Source organism: Terrapene carolina, unplaced genomic scaffold (assembly GCF_002925995.2).
Source record: "Terrapene carolina triunguis isolate 2854851 unplaced genomic scaffold, T_m_triunguis-2.0 Scaffold406, whole genome shotgun sequence".
Taxonomy (NCBI): Eukaryota; Metazoa; Chordata; order Testudines; family Emydidae; genus Terrapene; species Terrapene triunguis.
The window spans coordinates 2,542,290-2,560,708 of NW_020664757.1; the positions used below are offsets into that span (position 1 = coordinate 2,542,290).

The window sequence follows — 18,419 nt, forward strand, 5'->3', positions numbered from 1 at the left end:
CTGTCTGGCCCTCTATCTCCAAGAGGAGCTGATGGCTAACCCTGAGTAGCGCTGCAATCCTCTGCGCAGGCTGCAATGCCACTCGGGGCTTAATCAAATGTGTTTTTACAGTTCTTTCCAAGATTGCATGGATTTATTTATTTCATATTTTTATTCAAGATTACCAAGACCTCTGTGACAAAATCATAGCCCTATGCATGAGGGTGTGCTTGGGGTATCAAGGTTTGATCACTGAGAGTTTAGGATGGCTGCTTCATTCATGGTGAAGCCATGACTGAGTTATACTGATCACCCTAAATAAGTGCCAATACAACCTTCATACCACACCATCCTCTACTCTGTATATCTTACAGATTTTACTGCATAATACCCAAGATTTTTTAAAATGTATTGGTACTATTTCATTCTTCTGACTGTAAAACCAGGTTTCTGTATGTGTCTTGGAGCAAAATCTTTTCTATGAAGCCATAAGGCATCATTTTTAAGATCTGGTGTCTCTCAACCTGCCTGTGGCAGCTCTAGGGGAGTTTTCTGTTGGAGGTAGTTTAAGCTTTAGTCAGGCTTTTCTCATTCTTTTGCTTCTGTGTAGTGTCCCAGGTGCTTCAGGTGGCTCTGAAGTGCAGATCCCTACCCCAAACAGCATCCAATCAAAATATGCTTCTCGAAAGAAACATTCAAGAATTCTGAGACGTAAAATGAGCTGTATGTTGGGGATGAATAGAAGTAATTAAGCAACATCTTCTGCTTCCCAATTAAAAAAAAAAAAAAAAAGTGAGGAGACAGTGTTGTCTACGGGTTAGAGCAGGGGCCAGCATTATATCTGGGTTCCAGGAATTTAGTGAGATGGGTCGAGCAAGTTGCTTAATTTTTCTTTACCCAAGTTACCCCATTTTTCAGATGGGGAAACTTGGGTAAAGAACCTTTCCCCACCTTTGTTCAACCTTCTGCCAGCGTCAGCTAACTAGGTTAATAGTAAAGTATTACTGTTACAGTACGAGAGAGTGCAGGGACAGATTTCCTTTCAGTCCCTACATCCAGGCAAGAGCAATGCTAGAGCACAATAGGCACAAATATATTTTTAGAGGAAAAAACCCAGCAATGTCAGTCTATTTCTAAAACAGGTTCCCATCTGCTCAGCAGAGAGATGCTCATAGAAGTGTCACTCAGACCCTGACAGATGAAAGGTTACTACATGCTGTCGGAGCACAGTCTACAACTGCTGTTGCAGAGACTGCCCTAGACCAGGATGGAAATGTGTCTGGGCTCAGCTGGAGGGGAATTAGTACAATCCAAAGGACTGTAAGCAGGGTGAACCCTCACCCCCACTAGGTTGGACTGAACCAGAGCTACCATGAGAACAAAGGCAAATCTTAGCAGGAGCACACTACCTTCAGATTTCATTTGAGAAATGCTGACAGCAAAGATACTCCCTGTTTCTATCATTTATCTAAGCTCCACCTCCTGTCTTGCTTGTTCTTCACTCGGCCTCAGATTACCTGACCTCTAACAGTGCACACGAACAATTAGTGCTTTTCCCAGAGTGGCGTATGTACAATGTCCTTGTTGCTGGAGGCAATGACAGAAGGAGGTGGGCTCAGTGATGAGCCCAATGGCCCTATAAACAGGATTGGAATATTAACAGGACACTGACAACTAAGCATGAAAATACCGACTAACTGGCATATTTTTCAGCTTCACAGATGTGGTGGTAAGTGATGAGCTTAAAAAAAAAAGTTTAAAAAAAATTGAACTAAAGGACATCACGTAGTGTGGGGGCGAGTGCCCGGGAGAGGGAAGCAGGTGCCCAAGGCCAAGATTTTCCAAAGTGACCAGTGATTTGGGGTGCCTCACTTTTTGACATACAACTTGACACTTTAAACGGGCCTGATGGTAACCAGGTGGGTGCTCAGCACTCTGAAAGTCACGCCCCTTGACGGTGTTGCAAGTTGGGCCATGATCAGGTATCACTTTTGATAAGCATGGCGGTGTTCTTTTTCCATACCTTCCATTCACCTGCTGGGAGCGTCACTGCCTCCACTTACGCCTCAGTTTGCCACTCTGTAAAATGGAAATAATGAGGCCCTTCTGAGACCATCACCTATGGCAGTTTGAAACAGCGGCTGTAGAAGTGGATTCTTTTATTTTGAGGTGGACCTGTTGACATACTGAACTAGCCAGGAATAATACATCCTGATTTGCTGTCTTCAAAGCTCTAATTAAAACTCAGGAGAGAGAGAGAACCTTTTCCTTTATGGGACTATGCGTCATGCAGTCAGCTTTGAGAAGAAAGGCAGGGTTACCTGAAATGGCCTAGTTTTCATTTGCTCCCTTAAGATGGGGTGGTTTGCATGAATATAGTCCCTGTTCATGGAAGGGCCAAGGCCCAGTTGGAGCCTGGCAAGCTCTACAGTGCACTTTGCTGCTGTAACTGGTGTCCCCTTCCTGATTGCAATTTAAGAAAGAGGAGTAATTGCAAAGCTGGAAAACAACTGACAAAGCCTAAATGGGCCTAATTTTCCTATAAGCATCAGTATAAACCCCATCAATGCTACTGGCATTATATATTCGCTGAGAGTGGAAAATTTGCCCTAAGGGAGGGGTTGTAGACTTCAGTCATAAGAATCATGTCATAGCAAGTGAAATGAAGGGCATCATTTTCAGTGTTTAAAGCAACTGGCCTGAAATCATTATGGATTTATGCCTGGTCTCCTTTGACTGTACCCACCAGAGCCTTTCCTGTCCAAACTCTTCCAAGCAAAGATTTATCTTCATTTAATGCATTTTGTATATTGTACCTGCTGAAAGTAACAACTACTTTACTGTCTTTACTTCAGAACTGGCTGACCAGAATTGTAGCTTCCCCAAACAGCCTTGTAAGACTTTGTTTTACAGAAAATGACGTGGAGGAAAGGAACGATGTTAATGAAACTGGTCAGCAGTGAAAGAGCTCTGCTCCTGGATCAGAGAAGCAGTTTGTGTTTGTGAAAGCCACGGCTACTGCTTTGAGGATCCTTTTTGGAACAGCTTAGGATAGAAATTATTCAACCAGGTGCTGAGTGGAGCTCTTTTGCTGGTTGAAAAGTTTCACAAAGAACAGAATCTCCAACAAATCAGCTGCTACTTTGATGGATGCCAAGATGCGCAGCTGGCTTAGGAACAAATCCCATTCTTTGTGAAAGGAGCTATTCGTCATTCTTATCCGCATTATTCATCATCACTGCATCACAATCATTAGCTAATGGAGAACATGAAAATTCAAAAAAAATGTTGACCGGCTCTTCTTTTGAACCCTTTAGAATATGACCAATTACCATATGCTCCCAATAAAAAGCCCTCCATCCCATGCTAGGGTATAGGAGAGGCAAGGGTTATGTATTTCTAATTCGCTCAAAGCTGTGATAGCCAGATATCAAATCCAGCTGTTAGGGTCACACCAGAGTTTTGTCCATAAAAGCAGCGATGCAAACAGATCTCCTCCATCACCATATTTGGATAATGTCAAAACCTGCAGTTTAGACACTGGAGTTGCTTCAAGTTTGCTAAAGTAGGTTTTGTAATAAATAAAGCAAGAAGTGGACAGCAGGGTGCTTTGTTTTGTTTTTTTAAATAAACTGGGTACGCAAGTGATAAGGATAGTGACAGGACACAGGTTAAAGTTTTAGACATAGTACTTTAAATGTGTTATTAGCAGATGTGATTGATTAAAAATGTAGTTTTCCCCATATAGGTTGGTAAGGTTTGCATTTCACTCTTCCGAGATGATGAAAAGAGAGTAGTAGCCCCTGCTGCAATTGGATTTCTGTATTTTAGAAACTTGAAGAAGAGACAACAGGGGAACATTTGAGTCAAAGTCATCATGAATTAAAAAATTAATGACAGATATTTCTACTGAGCTTTGAAAAACCTAAATTTAATGTCCAAATCTGGTCAGTCAATTCCATTTTCTTGTAGCCTTTACAGTGTCTCTTGATAAAAGAAAAAATTTTAACATGGAAAATTGACAAATTTAATATAAAATTCTGTTTCCTTTGTTGTACAGAATGTGGCATTGTGGTGCCCACTCATTTTCTCTCAGTGGCTGGCGGGCTTTATCATCGGTGTCTCAAATTACTCAGTGCAACAAATGCTGAATCATCATCAGGAACATTTAAAAGGAAAAAAAAACCCTCTCTTGTTAAAGACTGGGCCTAGGAGGGCTGCTGTAACATAAGAACTTGGAACAGACTCATTTACTTTCCTCTACCTCCTTTTGTTCAGACCTGGCCCCTAAAAGTAGAACTACACCAGAAAGGAGATGAAACTGCTTCTGAGCTTTCCACTTACTCGCATTAGAAAACTGATCTGGCAGGAATCATATAGCAAACTTCACTTCCACTTATTTTGTCTTTGCTGTGACTGATCAGTCCCTGGGGAAATATTCATTTATATTAGTATACAGCAATGTTTCCTGATGCTGTAGCAGATGTCTGCATATGCAATAAAGATGTGACAGGGTGACCTATTGCCCTGAAATGTAAGACCACACGTGGGGATAGGAGGGAAGGAAGACAAATATGAGTGTCCAGAAGCCAAGGACTTAACCAAAAAAGGAACATATCAGGGCGTGCAAACAGCTGGTAGTATCATGAGCAAAAGAACTGACACCCCCTCACCCCCATGGGAAAGCACTTTCCTCACAGTATACCTAGAATAACTCAAGAAAGGCCCCTCCCTGCAGCAAATTCTTTCTAGGAACAAGAGGACGATTCTTCACTTACATCCTGTGCCTGCAAGCAACAGAGACTAGAGTGAGAACACAACAGAATATTTTACTAATGAAAACCGAGGTAAAGCAAGTGCAGATTTTGTTGCTCATGTCCCTGCTGAGCTGGGGGACAGTCAATACTTGGAGAAGTTTGAGCTGAACTTTTTAAAATTTCCCTTCCATCCCAGACTCCCAAATTCTCCTGTTACTGGTTAAGTCATCCCATCATGCCTAGCAGAAATCTCATTACAATCAGATGCCACAGCATGAAACATACTGGGATATTAGCAAGGGAGGAAGTAAGCAAAAACCTTCCAGGTCAGGTTTTTCCTTTTGCTCAGAATAGAGCTTAAAAATTCACCAGAGACGTTCAATAGGCTTTTCTTTATTGAACAATTAACTGCTGCAGTAGTTCAGTTAGTTATGCATTAAAATGCTACATTTCCCACCTTTCAGTACAGAAATCTAATGCATCCTATTAGCAGAGAAGTGAAGCCATAACCCCTAACTATAGATTATCATCAGCTGAAAATCTCAAGCTGCCACATGGTTGTAGTAACTAAGGAAATTTACTCTTCCAAAGACACATCTAAATCAAATAAGATCTACTTCCCACTGCATCTCCAAAGCAAAGAGAATTAACATGTGTCAATGCTGACATTCAGAGTTCCGCATGTGAAAAGATACATTTTCATCTTACGTTCTTATACTGTTTCAGTTCAGCCTGCTGGTGAAGAGTAACTATTACACCCTAAGAATACTACATCTGAATATACTGTTGCTCTATTTTATTTTCTATTATATCTGGTTCAAGGTAAGCTTGCATATCATAGCACAGGCCATACTGAGTTTACAAGTGCCTGAAGTTAAAGGCACCTTACATGGGGGAGTTATTTTCTCTTCTCGCTCCAGGGTTCCTCCTTTTCCACTCTCCCCACAAATTGCTGAATATCTGCGGCAAGAAGTTCCGGTTCTTCAAAGGCTGCGAAGTGGCCACCTCGCGGCATGAAACTGAAGGAGATGATATTGATGTACTTCTGCTGCGCCCAGGACCGAGGAGTGTGCAGGACTTCATTGGGGAAGGAAGCAACACCTGTAGGCACTCGCACAGGGAGCCTGCAAGGAGATAGAGAGAAGAGGAAATAACTTTGTCCTTCTAGAACGCCTTTCAATAGCGAATCAAAGTGCTTTACAAAAGGAGGCTGAGGGGGGATATGATTGCTCTCTTTAAATATATCAGAGGGATAAATACCAGGGAGGGAGAGGAATTATTTCAGCTCAGTACTAACGTGGACACGAGAACAAATGGATATAAACTGGCCGTCGGGAAGTTTAGGCTTGAAATTAGACGAAGGTTTCTAACCATCAGAGGGGTGAAGTTCTGGAACAGCCTTCCGAGGGAAACAGTGGGGGCGAAAGACCTCTCTGGCTTTAAGATTAAGCTTGATAAGTTTATGGAGGGGATGGTTTGATGGGATAACGTGATTTTAGTCAATAGGTCAATAACGTGCCATTGCTGGTAATTAGTAACAATGCTCAATGATGGGATATTAAAAGTTACTACAGAGAACATTTTCCGGAGGGTCTGGCTGGAGAATCTTGCCCGCATGCTCGGGGTTCAGCTGATTGCCATATTTGGGGTCGGGAAGGAATTTTCCTCCAGGGTAGATTGGCAGAGGCCCTGGAGGTTTTTCGCCTTCCTCCGCAGCATGGGGCAGGGGTCGCTTGCTGGAGGATTCTCTGCGACTTGAAGTCTTTAAATCATGATTTGGGGACTTCAACAGCTGAGTCAAGGGAGAGAATTATTCCAGGAGTGGGTGGGTCAGCTTTTGTGGCCTGCATCATGCGGGAGGTCAGACTAGATGATCATAATGGTCCCTTCTGACCTTAAAGTCTATGAGTCTATGAGGTTAGCAAGACTCAGAACCCTGCTGAAATAGGAATTATATTCCCCTTCTACAGATGGAGAAACTAAGACAGAAGTTAAGTGATGACAGGGTTGTGATAGAGCTAAGAATATAATCCAACTGACTCCCAGGCCCTGGCTCTAACCACTAGACACCATCACCTCCAATTCCTGAAAAGACTTCAAAAGGACATGGCTACAAATTTTATGTAAATATAGGACTTCGTACTGTTTGTGAAGTACCCTCAGAAGGGGCACAGATACTCAACGCAATTAACGTTAAGAACAAGGGGGAAGGAATGCAAGCCAAAATAGGGAAAGAAGAGGTTAAAGAATATTTAGAGAAGAAAGATGTATTCAAGTCAGCAGGACCTGATGAAATAGCTGGCAAGATACTTCAGAAACTAGCTAAAGCAATCGCTGAACTGTTAGCAATTATCTACAAGAACTCCTGGACGACAAGGGAGGTCCCAGAGGACTGGAGAAGGGCAAACATAGAACCTGTCTTTAAAAAGGGGAACAAAGAGCACCCAAGGAATTACAGACCAGCCAGCCCTACTTCAATAACTGGAAAGATACTGGTACAATTATTAAACAATCAACTGGTTAGCATCAGAGGATAATAGTGTTATAAGGAATAGCCAGCATGGATTTGTCAAGAACAAATCATGCCAAACCAACCTAACTTCCTGCTTTGACAGTGTTACTGGCCAAGTGGAAGGGGAGGAGCAATCGACCTGTGATGTATCTTATTTTAGTAAGGCTTTCAACACAGTCCTATGAGACATTCTCATAAGCAAACTAGGGAAACATAGTCTAGCTGATATTACTATAAGATGGGTGCATAACTGGGTGAAAGACCATACTCAAAGAGTAGTTATCAATGGTTTACTGTCAAACTGGGGAGAGCATATCTAGTGGGGTACTGCAGGGGTTTGTCCTGGGTCTGGTACTATGCAATGTTTTCATTAATAACTTGGATAATAGAGTGTAGAGTATGCTTATAAAATCTGTGGCTGACACCAAGCTGGAATAACAGTAAAGTATTACACTTAGGAAGGAAAAATCAAATGCACAACTACAAAATGGGGAATAACTGGCTAAGTGGTAGTACTACTGGAGAGGATCTGGGATTATAGTGGATCACATATTGAATAAGAATCAACATGATGCAGGGGCAAAAAGGGCTAATGTTCTGGGGTGTATTAACAGGAGTGTCGTATATAAGATGCGGAAGGTAACTGTACTGTCCCCTATTCTGCGCACCACACTTTAGGACAGATGTGGATAAATGGGAGAGAGTCCTGAGGAGAGCAAATAAAAGGTTTAGAAAAACCTGGCCTATAAGGAAAGTTGTTTGAACCAACTGGGCATGTTTAGTCTTGAGAAGAGAAGACTGAGGGAGGACCAAATAACAGTCTTCAAATATGTTAAGGGCTGTTATTAATCAATTGTTCTCCATTTCCATTTGAAGGTAGGACAAGAAGTAATGGGCAATTTAGGTTAAATATTAGGAAATACTTTCTAACTATAAGGTTAGCTAAGCTCCAGAATGGGCTTCTAAGGGAGGTTGTGGAATCCCCATCATCAGAGGTTTTTAAGAACAGGTTGGACAAATACCTGTCAGGGATGGTCTAGGTTTACTTGGCCCTACCTCAGCACAGGAGATTGGATTATATGATTAGATGAGGTTCCTCTGAGCTTCCTTCCAGAGGAGGGGGGTGGGGGCAAAGTAACCAATGAATGGAAGTCTGATCAAACTATACCAAGGATCATGTGTTTGACAGGAATTCAAAGGACTGCAACAAAAATGTTGAGGGAACTGGACGGGTTATTTATGCAGGAAGGAAGATTAGAACTAAATATGGGGAACTTGCCAAGACAACTGAAGGGTGGGAAATGTATTTGAAATTGAAATTAATGGAGATATCCCATCTCCTAGAACTGGAAGGGACCTTGAAAGGTCATCGAGTCCAGCCCCCTGCCTTCACTAGCAGGACCAAGTACTGATTTTGCCCCAGATCCCCAAGTGGCCCCCTCAAGGATTGAACTCACAACCCTGGGTTTAGCAGGCCAATGCTCAAACCACTGAGCTATCCCTCCCCCCATTAAGAGTCTATGTATTTGAAGGGTGTAAACAGCAGTGATGGAAAGGAATCATTTAGAACACTCCAAGGGGCTTTCGGTAGGGATGATGGGATGAAGTTGAACAAAGGTAAATTTAGGCTGGATATCAGGAAATATTTCATAGCACTGAGGTTGCTCAGCCTGTGGAATAGTCTCCCGTGGGTGAAACTCTCCCATCTATGGCCATTTAAAACTGGACTGCACAAAATACACAAGAATATACTGTGGGGAACAATTCTGCAGTGGCAGGCGGAATGGAAGCAAACAGTTATGACCTCAAGGGTCCAGTTTCTAGGATCTTATTGCATTTGTTGTAAACCAAGGGTAAAATTCTCACAAGGGTGTAAGGGCCAGATTTTCAAAGTATTTAAGGTGCTAAAGATGCAAACGGCGCCTACTGGGATTTTCAGACGTTCCTAAGCCCAACAGGCATCTAATTCCCACTGATTTTGATCGGGCTCAGGCATTTTTGTAAATCCCACTATTAACCTATTTGCATCTTTAGGTGCCCAAATATCTTTGCAAACTTGGCCCTAAGTGACTTAGGAGCCTAAGTCCCATTTTCAACAATAACTTAAAAAGGCTTTTTTTCTAAGGCCAGGTCTACACTAAAAAGTTAGGTCGACCCAGCAATGTTGCTCAGGGGTGTGAAAACTCCACATCCCTGAGCAATATAGTTAAGCCAACCTAACACCTGGTGTTGACAGCGCTAGGCCAACAGAATAATTCTCTCCTTGACCTAGCTACTGCCTGTCGGTGAAGTGGATTAACTTCAGCAATGGGAATCCTCCTCCTATCGCTGGAGTGAGCATCTACACTGAAGCGCTACCATGGCACAGGTGCAGCATTTCTACTGAAGATGTAGCCAAAGGTACAAAAGTCAGTTAGGCACCTAACCCCCATTGAAAATCAATGGGAATCAGATCCCTAACTCCCACTGGGGTCTTTGAAACTCTTCCCCTTTAGCACTTAAGAGCCTAAGTACCACTGACTTTCAATGAGACAAAGGCTTCTACAAGCTTAAGTCACTTTTGAAAGTGGGACTTAAGCCCTTTTGAAAACTTCACCCCAAATCAAGATAAGCAGGATAACAAAACCAGATGACCAAGGGTTTAAGCTATGTAAGTGAACGCTGACTACAAGATTCAGTCAAGATGGCAAATACAGTTTAATTCATTAGCTGAAGTAGGGTCTCAAATTGTTTGCACACACACTCTCTCTCACTTGACTAAGGTGCAAACATGATAATTCTCACCAGAAGTTTAACAGTAGAGTTGCTGTAGTGAAGTCTCTTATTTCTGAGCGATATACTGCAGCACATTTGGAAAATACAGCAGAAATAAATAAGTAGACTTGTCCAATCAATGAACAAAATACATATTGTGATGCAGCTTCTCCCCCACAATACTCACTAACACACACTGTGCCACTAACACGCATGTGAGTGCAAGCCTCTTACTTCTCATGTTTCTGCGTACCAAACCCCTTCCCGATATTCTCCTTGTAGAAACGCATTGAAGAAACCATGCAGCCTGGCACCCAATAGAGCATGACGTTAGTGAGAAGGTCATCCAGAGAGTACTTCCTGAAAAGGTCAGCATAGAAATGGCCTCATGAGAGTTGAATGTAGTTTAGTTTATGGTAGAAGAATCATTTCAAATCTTTTCGGCTATTTACTTTGGTTAAATTATAAAAATTAAAGCAAAAATGGCTAACGAAAAATAGTACTAGCCCCCTAATTCAGAAGGGACTTGACACACTTCCTCACCCCAACCCTCCATTCCTACTAGCCAAGTATTTCAGAGCTACCCCAACTATTTTAGCATTTCCCATTCCTGCTAGCCCAAACATTTTAGCACTCCCCCTTCCTGCTAGCCTGAGTATTTAGTGCTCATATAGACATGTAAAGCCTAACACTTTAACATCCTTACAAGGGAGACAGACTCCAAAAAATATCCCAGCTCCAATAACGCTGTCAAAAGAGGCCATGAACTAGCACCACCTATATCGTCCCTTCAGTGAACAGGGAGACCAGAAGAGCATGTTGGGCAGCTTGTGCCATTTATTTTCATAAACACTAAACACTAACATATGTTTTCAATAGAAAACTAAGTTAAAAAAACTACAGAAACTTGGCCAATCTTTGCTATGAATATAGGTTTCATACCCCACAGTAAACCCGTCACAGGGGAGACATTATATTCAAATCATTTTCATTGGTCTTTTTCTAATGTGCACTCTGGCTCAGCTTCAACCAGGTAGTTCAGCAAATTTTAGGGCTTCTTTAGAATCTCACCCCAAGCCAAGACTGAGGCTGGGTCTACACTACAGCGGGGGTCCGACCTAAGATACGCAACTTCAGCTACGTGAATACCGTAGCTGAAGTTGCGTATTTTAGGTCGGCTTACCTGGCTGTGAGGACGGGGGAAAGTCGACCGCTGCCGCGCTGCCGCCGACTCCGCTGCCGCCTCTTGCCGCGGTGGATTTCCGGAGTCGACGGCAGAGCGATCAGGGATCGATTTTATCGCGTCTTCACTAGACGCGATAAATCGATCCCAGAACATCGATTGCCTGCCGCCGGACCCTCCGGTAAGTGTAGATGTACCCTGACCCATTAGTAGCAAACTGTAAGTATACATTTTTATGACAATGGTTAACATAAAGTAAATAAATCTGAGAAGAGACAAAGATTTGCATTAGATTGAATCAGAAATGATATTTTGTGAGCAAAAAATCTTTGGTATAAAACAGTTTTCTCCTCCCTCCACCTTCCCTGACATTTTCTCTGCTGTTTTTTAAATGTAATATTAGTACTAGTGAGAGGTGCCAGAATGACAACCCTAGAAACGAAAGTCCTCTGCTTATCCATAAAACAGACACCGCATAGGCAGTGGCAGGGCAAGTTTCTTCCATACACTACCAGTGTACCTCTACCATGGCCTGGAGGGATCACAGATAGGTGTGAGGGTGTAGTTCAGTCTTCAAGGCCCATTCACTTTTGGCCTCTTTTCTATGATTGCCAACACAAGTGTAATTTTGTGCTATTGTGGCCATACAGTTTCCTTGCAGGATGGCAGGTAAACCAAATTACCCCAAACAGAGCTTTATTTGAGAGACTAATGTGATCTAAACATAAGTCTGGGCTGAGTGACCTCCTCTAGAATAGGGAAAGAGGCCAATGGTGAGTCACAGAAGAGGTTGTTCCCACCTTTCTAGACCTCCATCCTCTAGTTTCTGGAATTCAGGATCAGTCCATGTAGAAAACTTCTCCAAGATGTATGCAGCCAGCCCTACTGGAGAGTCATTCAGGCCACAGCCTGAAAAGGAGGAGAAAAATTAAAAATAAGTCTGGCGTACCCTGCTATTAATCTCAAACTACATTAGAAGCTCCCCATTATAGTACAGAACAGTTACAGCTGTTGGAACAGCTTTGTGAGGGTGTGGGGTTTTTTTTAAGCTATCATAAAGAGAACAAGTCAGAACCTATTATTGTCTAATCATTAAATATGGTAATAGACTCAGCATTACTCGGATACCGTATGTATTTAAAATTAAATGTAAGAGTCGTATTTCTAATGGCTTTTTCTGCAAGCTAATAAGATTAAGCTTTATGTGCCAAGTAAGATTTGCCTCCGTTATTAAGTGGAAGCTACTGTCAAATACTAAGAGTATTACTGGGATAAATTCTGCTTGCCTTAAGGGCTACTTGTATGAAGAGAAGAAAAGCAGGATTTAGCACATTGTATCAAAGAGAAGAAACTCTTTTTAGGGAATACTGTCGTGTCCTATATTACCAATACCCATTGCTTTAGAGTTTGCTTTTCGCCATTTCTGCTCTTTATTTTTTGCACATAGCTTGGACAGTGAACTTACACCTGCTTCTAGGTTTTTCTCCCAAGTCAGAATATGTTAACACTGGGTGCCATAAGGGTTTCTCTTAGTTTTCTGTGATATAGGGATCCTGACATTTCACAGCTTCACACATGCCCAATTCTGGCTTCCAAAGAGTGATACTGAAATGAGGAACGAGCATCTTTAAAATCCCAAACACGCTCACAGGGTGCATTTAAGGTTCATGGATGAAATTATGTTAGCGACAACTTTTATTTAAACATGGATAATGCTAGCAAAGTTTTAACCATCTGGTGGCTGAGGCTTAAAAAGCAAGCTACCAAATGTTGTCATAATAGTATTTAGCCTGAACATCATACTTTCCAATTTCACTGTACCAGCATGCAGTGATCCTTGTAACACCATAGTGAGGTGGGCGGAGTAGATAAGTGTCTCCATTTTCCAAATGGGAAAAACTGAGAAATTGTCTCCACTAGAGACATCTGCTGGAGTAAAGGACCATTGTTCTCTGATGCTCACTTGAAATGCAACTTCCATGCACATCCCAAAGTGCTTCAGTCAACTGCAGTGAACCAACAATCAGTGCACGTTTCTCCAAGAATTTGTAGGCATAAACACTAATCCATGCAGGCTCATTTAATTAACTGCCAATGTGGATAAAATACAATGGCACAAATGGTGCACTGTCAACGGACAGTCAGATGACAGCTTACTCAGCTCGCAAACCTCCATAGTTCACTGGCTGAGAATCCCTGCTCTGCCACTGTCATGCCCTCCCAGCAGCATACCCTCTTCATCAGACATTCCACCAAGCACTGGTTTCCCCACTTGACCATGCCCCATCCAGCACACACATTATCCTTCCCCCCCCGGGAATGCTCCCTACCACAACTCCACAGGTGCCCAGATGGCAATCTAGCCTCTGCCAGCATTCCCCACTTACCTTGTCTTTGGGGCCTGATCTTGTAGATGTGATTTGAGCACATTTTTAATCCACACAAAAGCTACAAGAGGAGGAGGAGACGCTGCCCCCCACCCCCATATAACATTTAGCCCAGTAGTTAGAGCACTCAGTCAGGATGTGGGAGACCTGGATTCATCTGCCTGATGTGGAATAAGGACTTGGGTTCCTCATCTCCAAAGAGAATGCCCTAACTACTGGGCTGGCGGGGGAGGGGGTATTTTGGGCAGGTCTCTCAATCTCTCCTGTTGAGCGCTGTACCACTGTGGGTGAGCACTGCAGCTCTTGTCTCCCACTTTTAATCCTGGACAGTTACCAGAGTGGCCTAGCGATCTGAATGAATTAGATAGTCTATGAGGAATAACACATTGGTGTAATAATAAATGTGGCCGTTTTCAGCATCAAGTGTAGCATCAGTTTAATATCTGATGCATTCTCTGTTGAGCGACTACACTCATCAGGAATGTGGTAGTAGGAATGGACTTTGGAACCCCATAACATCATAATAGAAGTGGTTAAGTCTTAATGGATATGTATAAATACATTAGTTATATAAACTGAAAAACATGCCAACAGCATTTACAGAGGGTCAGGCACACAACTGCGTGCCCAACTTTTACTCGCAAGTTGCTTATTTGTGCATTCAAAGGGCCAGTTAGCTGCACAGCTGGTCACATGGGCACCTAAATACTTGATATGCATGCACAACCCTGCTATCTGCATGCACAGAATAGGTGCATACCTTTTGAAAACACAAACCTCCAGAATTTCCCCCCCCACAAACACTGATTTTCTGCACATTTTCTGAAATGTACTCTGTATTTAAGAAAACAAAAACGGAATAGCTCCAAGTGTAGTTTTCCCTGTGATCACAGGATGAGTGCACAGTGCTGTGGAGCAGAGCCCTGCGCGGGACTATCCTTTTAATCCCAGTCCTGTCCCGCCCCACACTACCCACTCCCACCTGTTCCCGTATTGTTTCTTATATTTTTATCCTGCTCCCACCCGCAAAAACCTTAGATCCCACAAAATCCCGTGAGACAGATTCCCCCATGCTACTTAAAAAACAAAACAAAACACGGTTGGTTAAGATATTATATATATAAATGGAATTCAGACACAATTTTTACCACTAAAAGAATAAAACAAACCTTGCTTAAACCATGTAAAAAAATACTTTAACTCCTGTTATAATAGACATCAAATCTCTTTCTGCCCCTCGCTTAAATTTAAGTATTAAAAGTTAAGTGTTTTCCTGCAAATTACTGCAATCTGGTTTTTTTGTCCACCCAATCCCACCTGCAATAAAGTATATTTTACCCACTCCCACTATTATGGAAGCGGGTCCTGCAGAACTGGTGGGATCCCAGTCCTGCTGCAGGGCTCTGCTGTGGAGTTTTACAGTAATAAGTCTTTTTACCAACAGTGTCAGGCTTTGTAGCCTGTATGTGAGCGTAGCCAGCCTCCATCAAGATCTTATAGAGTCCCTTTTTCAAGAAAGGAAACATCCGCCTGACATCTTCATCCTGGAAACCAAAGAGTCCTGGGAAATAACGTCCCAACAGAATGGACAGCAGCTGGGTAAATCTCATGCTCGTAACTGAAACCATATTTAAGTGAAGGCCTTTCACGTGGCTAAACACAATAAAAAATACAAATTAACAAAAATAGTATTTGGAAACTAAATTACAAGTATTTTTAATCTATAAATTTAATGCATTAGATGCATTTTATCTAGTTCCAATCATAGGGTTCTGTTGTAGCTCAAGGCACTGGCACCCCCATCCCAGCCTTCCGGGTTCAAGCTGCAAGATGAGTACCCAGCTTGATCAGTTTCACAGTTCAGTGGGACAATGTTTATTGCACAGTCCACTAGACTCAACTGCAGAGAGAAGGATTCAAATGCACTCGCTGGGTCCCTTGCTAGACCTGATTTGTGGCCATGCCAAAAGCACCACACAACTGGCCATCTCTATTTGAGAGAAGCCCAGGACCTGAGCAGAAAGGGTGATCCAGGTCAGGACTGTGTGCAGAGCAATCCAGAGGGGAAAATTACACACTGCCCAGGTAAAGGCAAATCAGGAGACCCTCACATGCATGAGCATTAAATGTACTATTTAAAGGATACTCACTTGGGAGCTATCTGGGCCAGGTTGGTACAGATCAGCCAGCCCCAGTCACCACCCTGAGCATAGAATTCATGGAATCCCAGTCTGAGCATCAATTTATAAAATATGCAGGCGGCACTCACAGAATTAAAGCCTGTGAAAAGAAAAAGGCACGAAGTGTTATTGACTAACAGTTACCAACTACCACACTGTATAGACAGTATTATTTTAGTGGTGCTGTCAAAGCCCTACAAAGTGAACAGCAGCTTTCCCTTGCCTAGCTTTCTCCCCCCACCCCACAGAGTTCTCCACTGGAGCTCCCTTCACTTCATTAAGGTAAGGACTAGAGAGGCTCTTGGCCACTGAGCAGAAGCCGGGGGGGGGGGGGGGGAGAGGGGAAGAGAACCCAACCCATTTCCTAATTGTCACCCTTCCTCATGCACATGCTGTACCACAGGGTTGGTGGTCTCCCTGGAGACTATAACACTGCTCTAAACTAGCCCCTAGTGGGTATTCCTGAGCACTGCCACTGCAATGTATTCCCACAAGGAGGAGAAAACTTCAGGTTAGCCAGAGCTGGAAATTTCAAGCCTCAATGATGATACAATGCTCCACTGCCATGCCTTGGGTCATTTCCAGAATACACACACAGTGTGTCAGTCCATAAACTTGGTGCTAACATAAACCACACATACATTATCGGAGAAGCTGCCCAGCTTTCGAAGACCAAACAAACTTCCCTTTCCTCCTGCCTCCTCCCCAAGACCACTGGATGAATTAACACTGTGCACTCCATTTGATAAATGACAGCACACCCTGTTACAGAGCACAGCAGACAAGCTGCTTCAACAGATAAGACTGGCCTTTCTGCCCTTATTCCCCTCCTCAGAGGCTTCATGGCCCTGACCTAACATGCAGTCATTTAACTCTGCTTTCCTCATCCAAGTGTTATTCTGATCTTTAGGATATGACAGTTAACAGTGCTAATTCATTAAAAATAGTATCTTGTTTCCACATTTGTTTGAAGTGACGTTAACAAAATATCATATTTAAAAATAATTTCTCAGTTGCATTATCCTTTAACTGCCTTAGATTTATGTTTCACCATTTATGCTGTTTTCTTACTTTTTGTTCTGAACTCAGCTTGACTAAAGATACTAGATGGAACAGTTACAACTAAAAAAACCCACCATTTGTGGGGAGAGGTATTGTTTGTGTTTTTCATTTACTTCATGAGATTTCTCTTCATATTAACTTTTCTAAACCCTGTTCTGTTTTAAATAAATATCGATACATTGGCCCTAAAACTAAGTCATTTTAAAATCACACCAATTTCTCCACATCACATAAAAGTGCCTTATATCTGTACAATAAATTATTTAACTTCATTATTAACATACACCTCTACCCCGATATAACGCGACCCGATATAATACGAATTTGCATATAACGAGGTAAAGCAGTGCTCCGGGGGGGCGGGGCTGCGCACTTCAGCGGATCAAAGCAAGTTCGATATAACGCGGTTTCACCTATAACGCAGTAAGATTTTTTGGCTCCCGAGGACAGCGTTATATTGAGATAGAGGTGTATTATCTCCTACTCTGCATAGAGCATCAAATTACTACAGAAGATGCATCAGCCACTAAGGATTACTTTACCACAAGGAGGCTATCTGCTGTATTGATATAGTTTCTACTCCACTCACAATATACCTTTTTTGTGTGATGCTTCCGAGAAGCCATAGCCAGGGATTGATGGGCAAATGATCTCAAAAATATGGTCATCACTCAGGCCATGGCTAGCAGGGTCCGTCAAGAGAGGGATAATTTTGTAAAACTCATAGACTGAGCCAGGCCAACCATGAACCATTAATAATGGCTTTGCAGAGCGGCCCTCAGGCAAGCTGGGAGGCTTTACATGAACAAAATGGACATCAAGGCCTGTAAAAATAAATGAATGAATAAATAAATAAAATATCAAACACACACACACACACACACACACACACACACAAAGAGGCTTCTGAGACCAATCATACAGAACTGAGGGTTATGAATAAATCTGTTCATAAAGTATTTCTTATAATTATTATAAACAACACTCTGCACGGCTATGGATCCTTTTATCTAAGGATCTCAAAGTGCTTTATAAATGCCAATTAAGTCCCACAACAGCCAACTGAGGAAGGCAAATATTATTTCCAACAGATTAGCAAAATGAAGCACAGAAGTTAAGTAATTCATCAAAAGTCAGACAATGAGTCAGTGGCAGGAATGGAACCCGGGAGTCTGAATTTCTACACATTTGAACTTGTTTTTTTATCATGGTCTCCTGCCCATCTTAATAACCATTATTAATATGAAAATTATTCCTTCCAGTGCATTGCCCAGGATATCCTCTCCTGGTCTTCTTCAAGTCTACCTTTCTACACTACGAAATTAGGTCCAATTTATAGAAGTTGATTTTTTAGAAATCGATTTTATACAGTCGATTGTGTGTGTCCCCACTTAAGACCATTAAGACCATTAACTCGGCGGAGTGCATCCACAGTATCGAGGCTAGTATCGACTTTCAGAGCATGGCACTGTGGGTAGCTATCCCACAGTTCCCGCAGTCTCCACTGCCCATTGGAATTCTGGGTTGAGCTCCCAATGCCTGATGGGGCAAAAACTTTGTCGCGGGTGGTTCTGGGTACATGTCATCAGCGCCCCCCCCCCCCCC

The 18,419-nt window shown here is 42.5% G+C and overlaps 1 protein-coding gene across 2 annotated transcripts in view; it reads right to left on the reverse strand.

The window, feature by feature from the left end:
• Positions 1–5,109: 5,109 nt before the first annotated feature.
• The window catches only part of EPHX1 (epoxide hydrolase 1), a 51,388-nt gene continuing 38,078 nt past the window's right edge, over positions 5,110–18,419 (reverse strand). For both annotated transcript variants that reach the window (XM_026658204.2, XM_026658203.2), the window contains exons 5-10: positions 17,411–17,638; positions 15,723–15,852; positions 15,011–15,225; positions 11,986–12,094; positions 10,237–10,362; positions 5,110–5,860 (exon numbers count right to left, since the gene is read on the reverse strand). In XM_026658204.2, the coding sequence (XP_026513989.1) occupies positions 5,635–5,860; positions 10,237–10,362; positions 11,986–12,094; positions 15,011–15,225; positions 15,723–15,852; positions 17,411–17,638 (1,034 nt within the window). In that variant the 3' untranslated portion in view covers positions 5,110–5,634. The remainder of the gene's footprint in view (positions 5,861–10,236; positions 10,363–11,985; positions 12,095–15,010; positions 15,226–15,722; positions 15,853–17,410; positions 17,639–18,419) is intronic.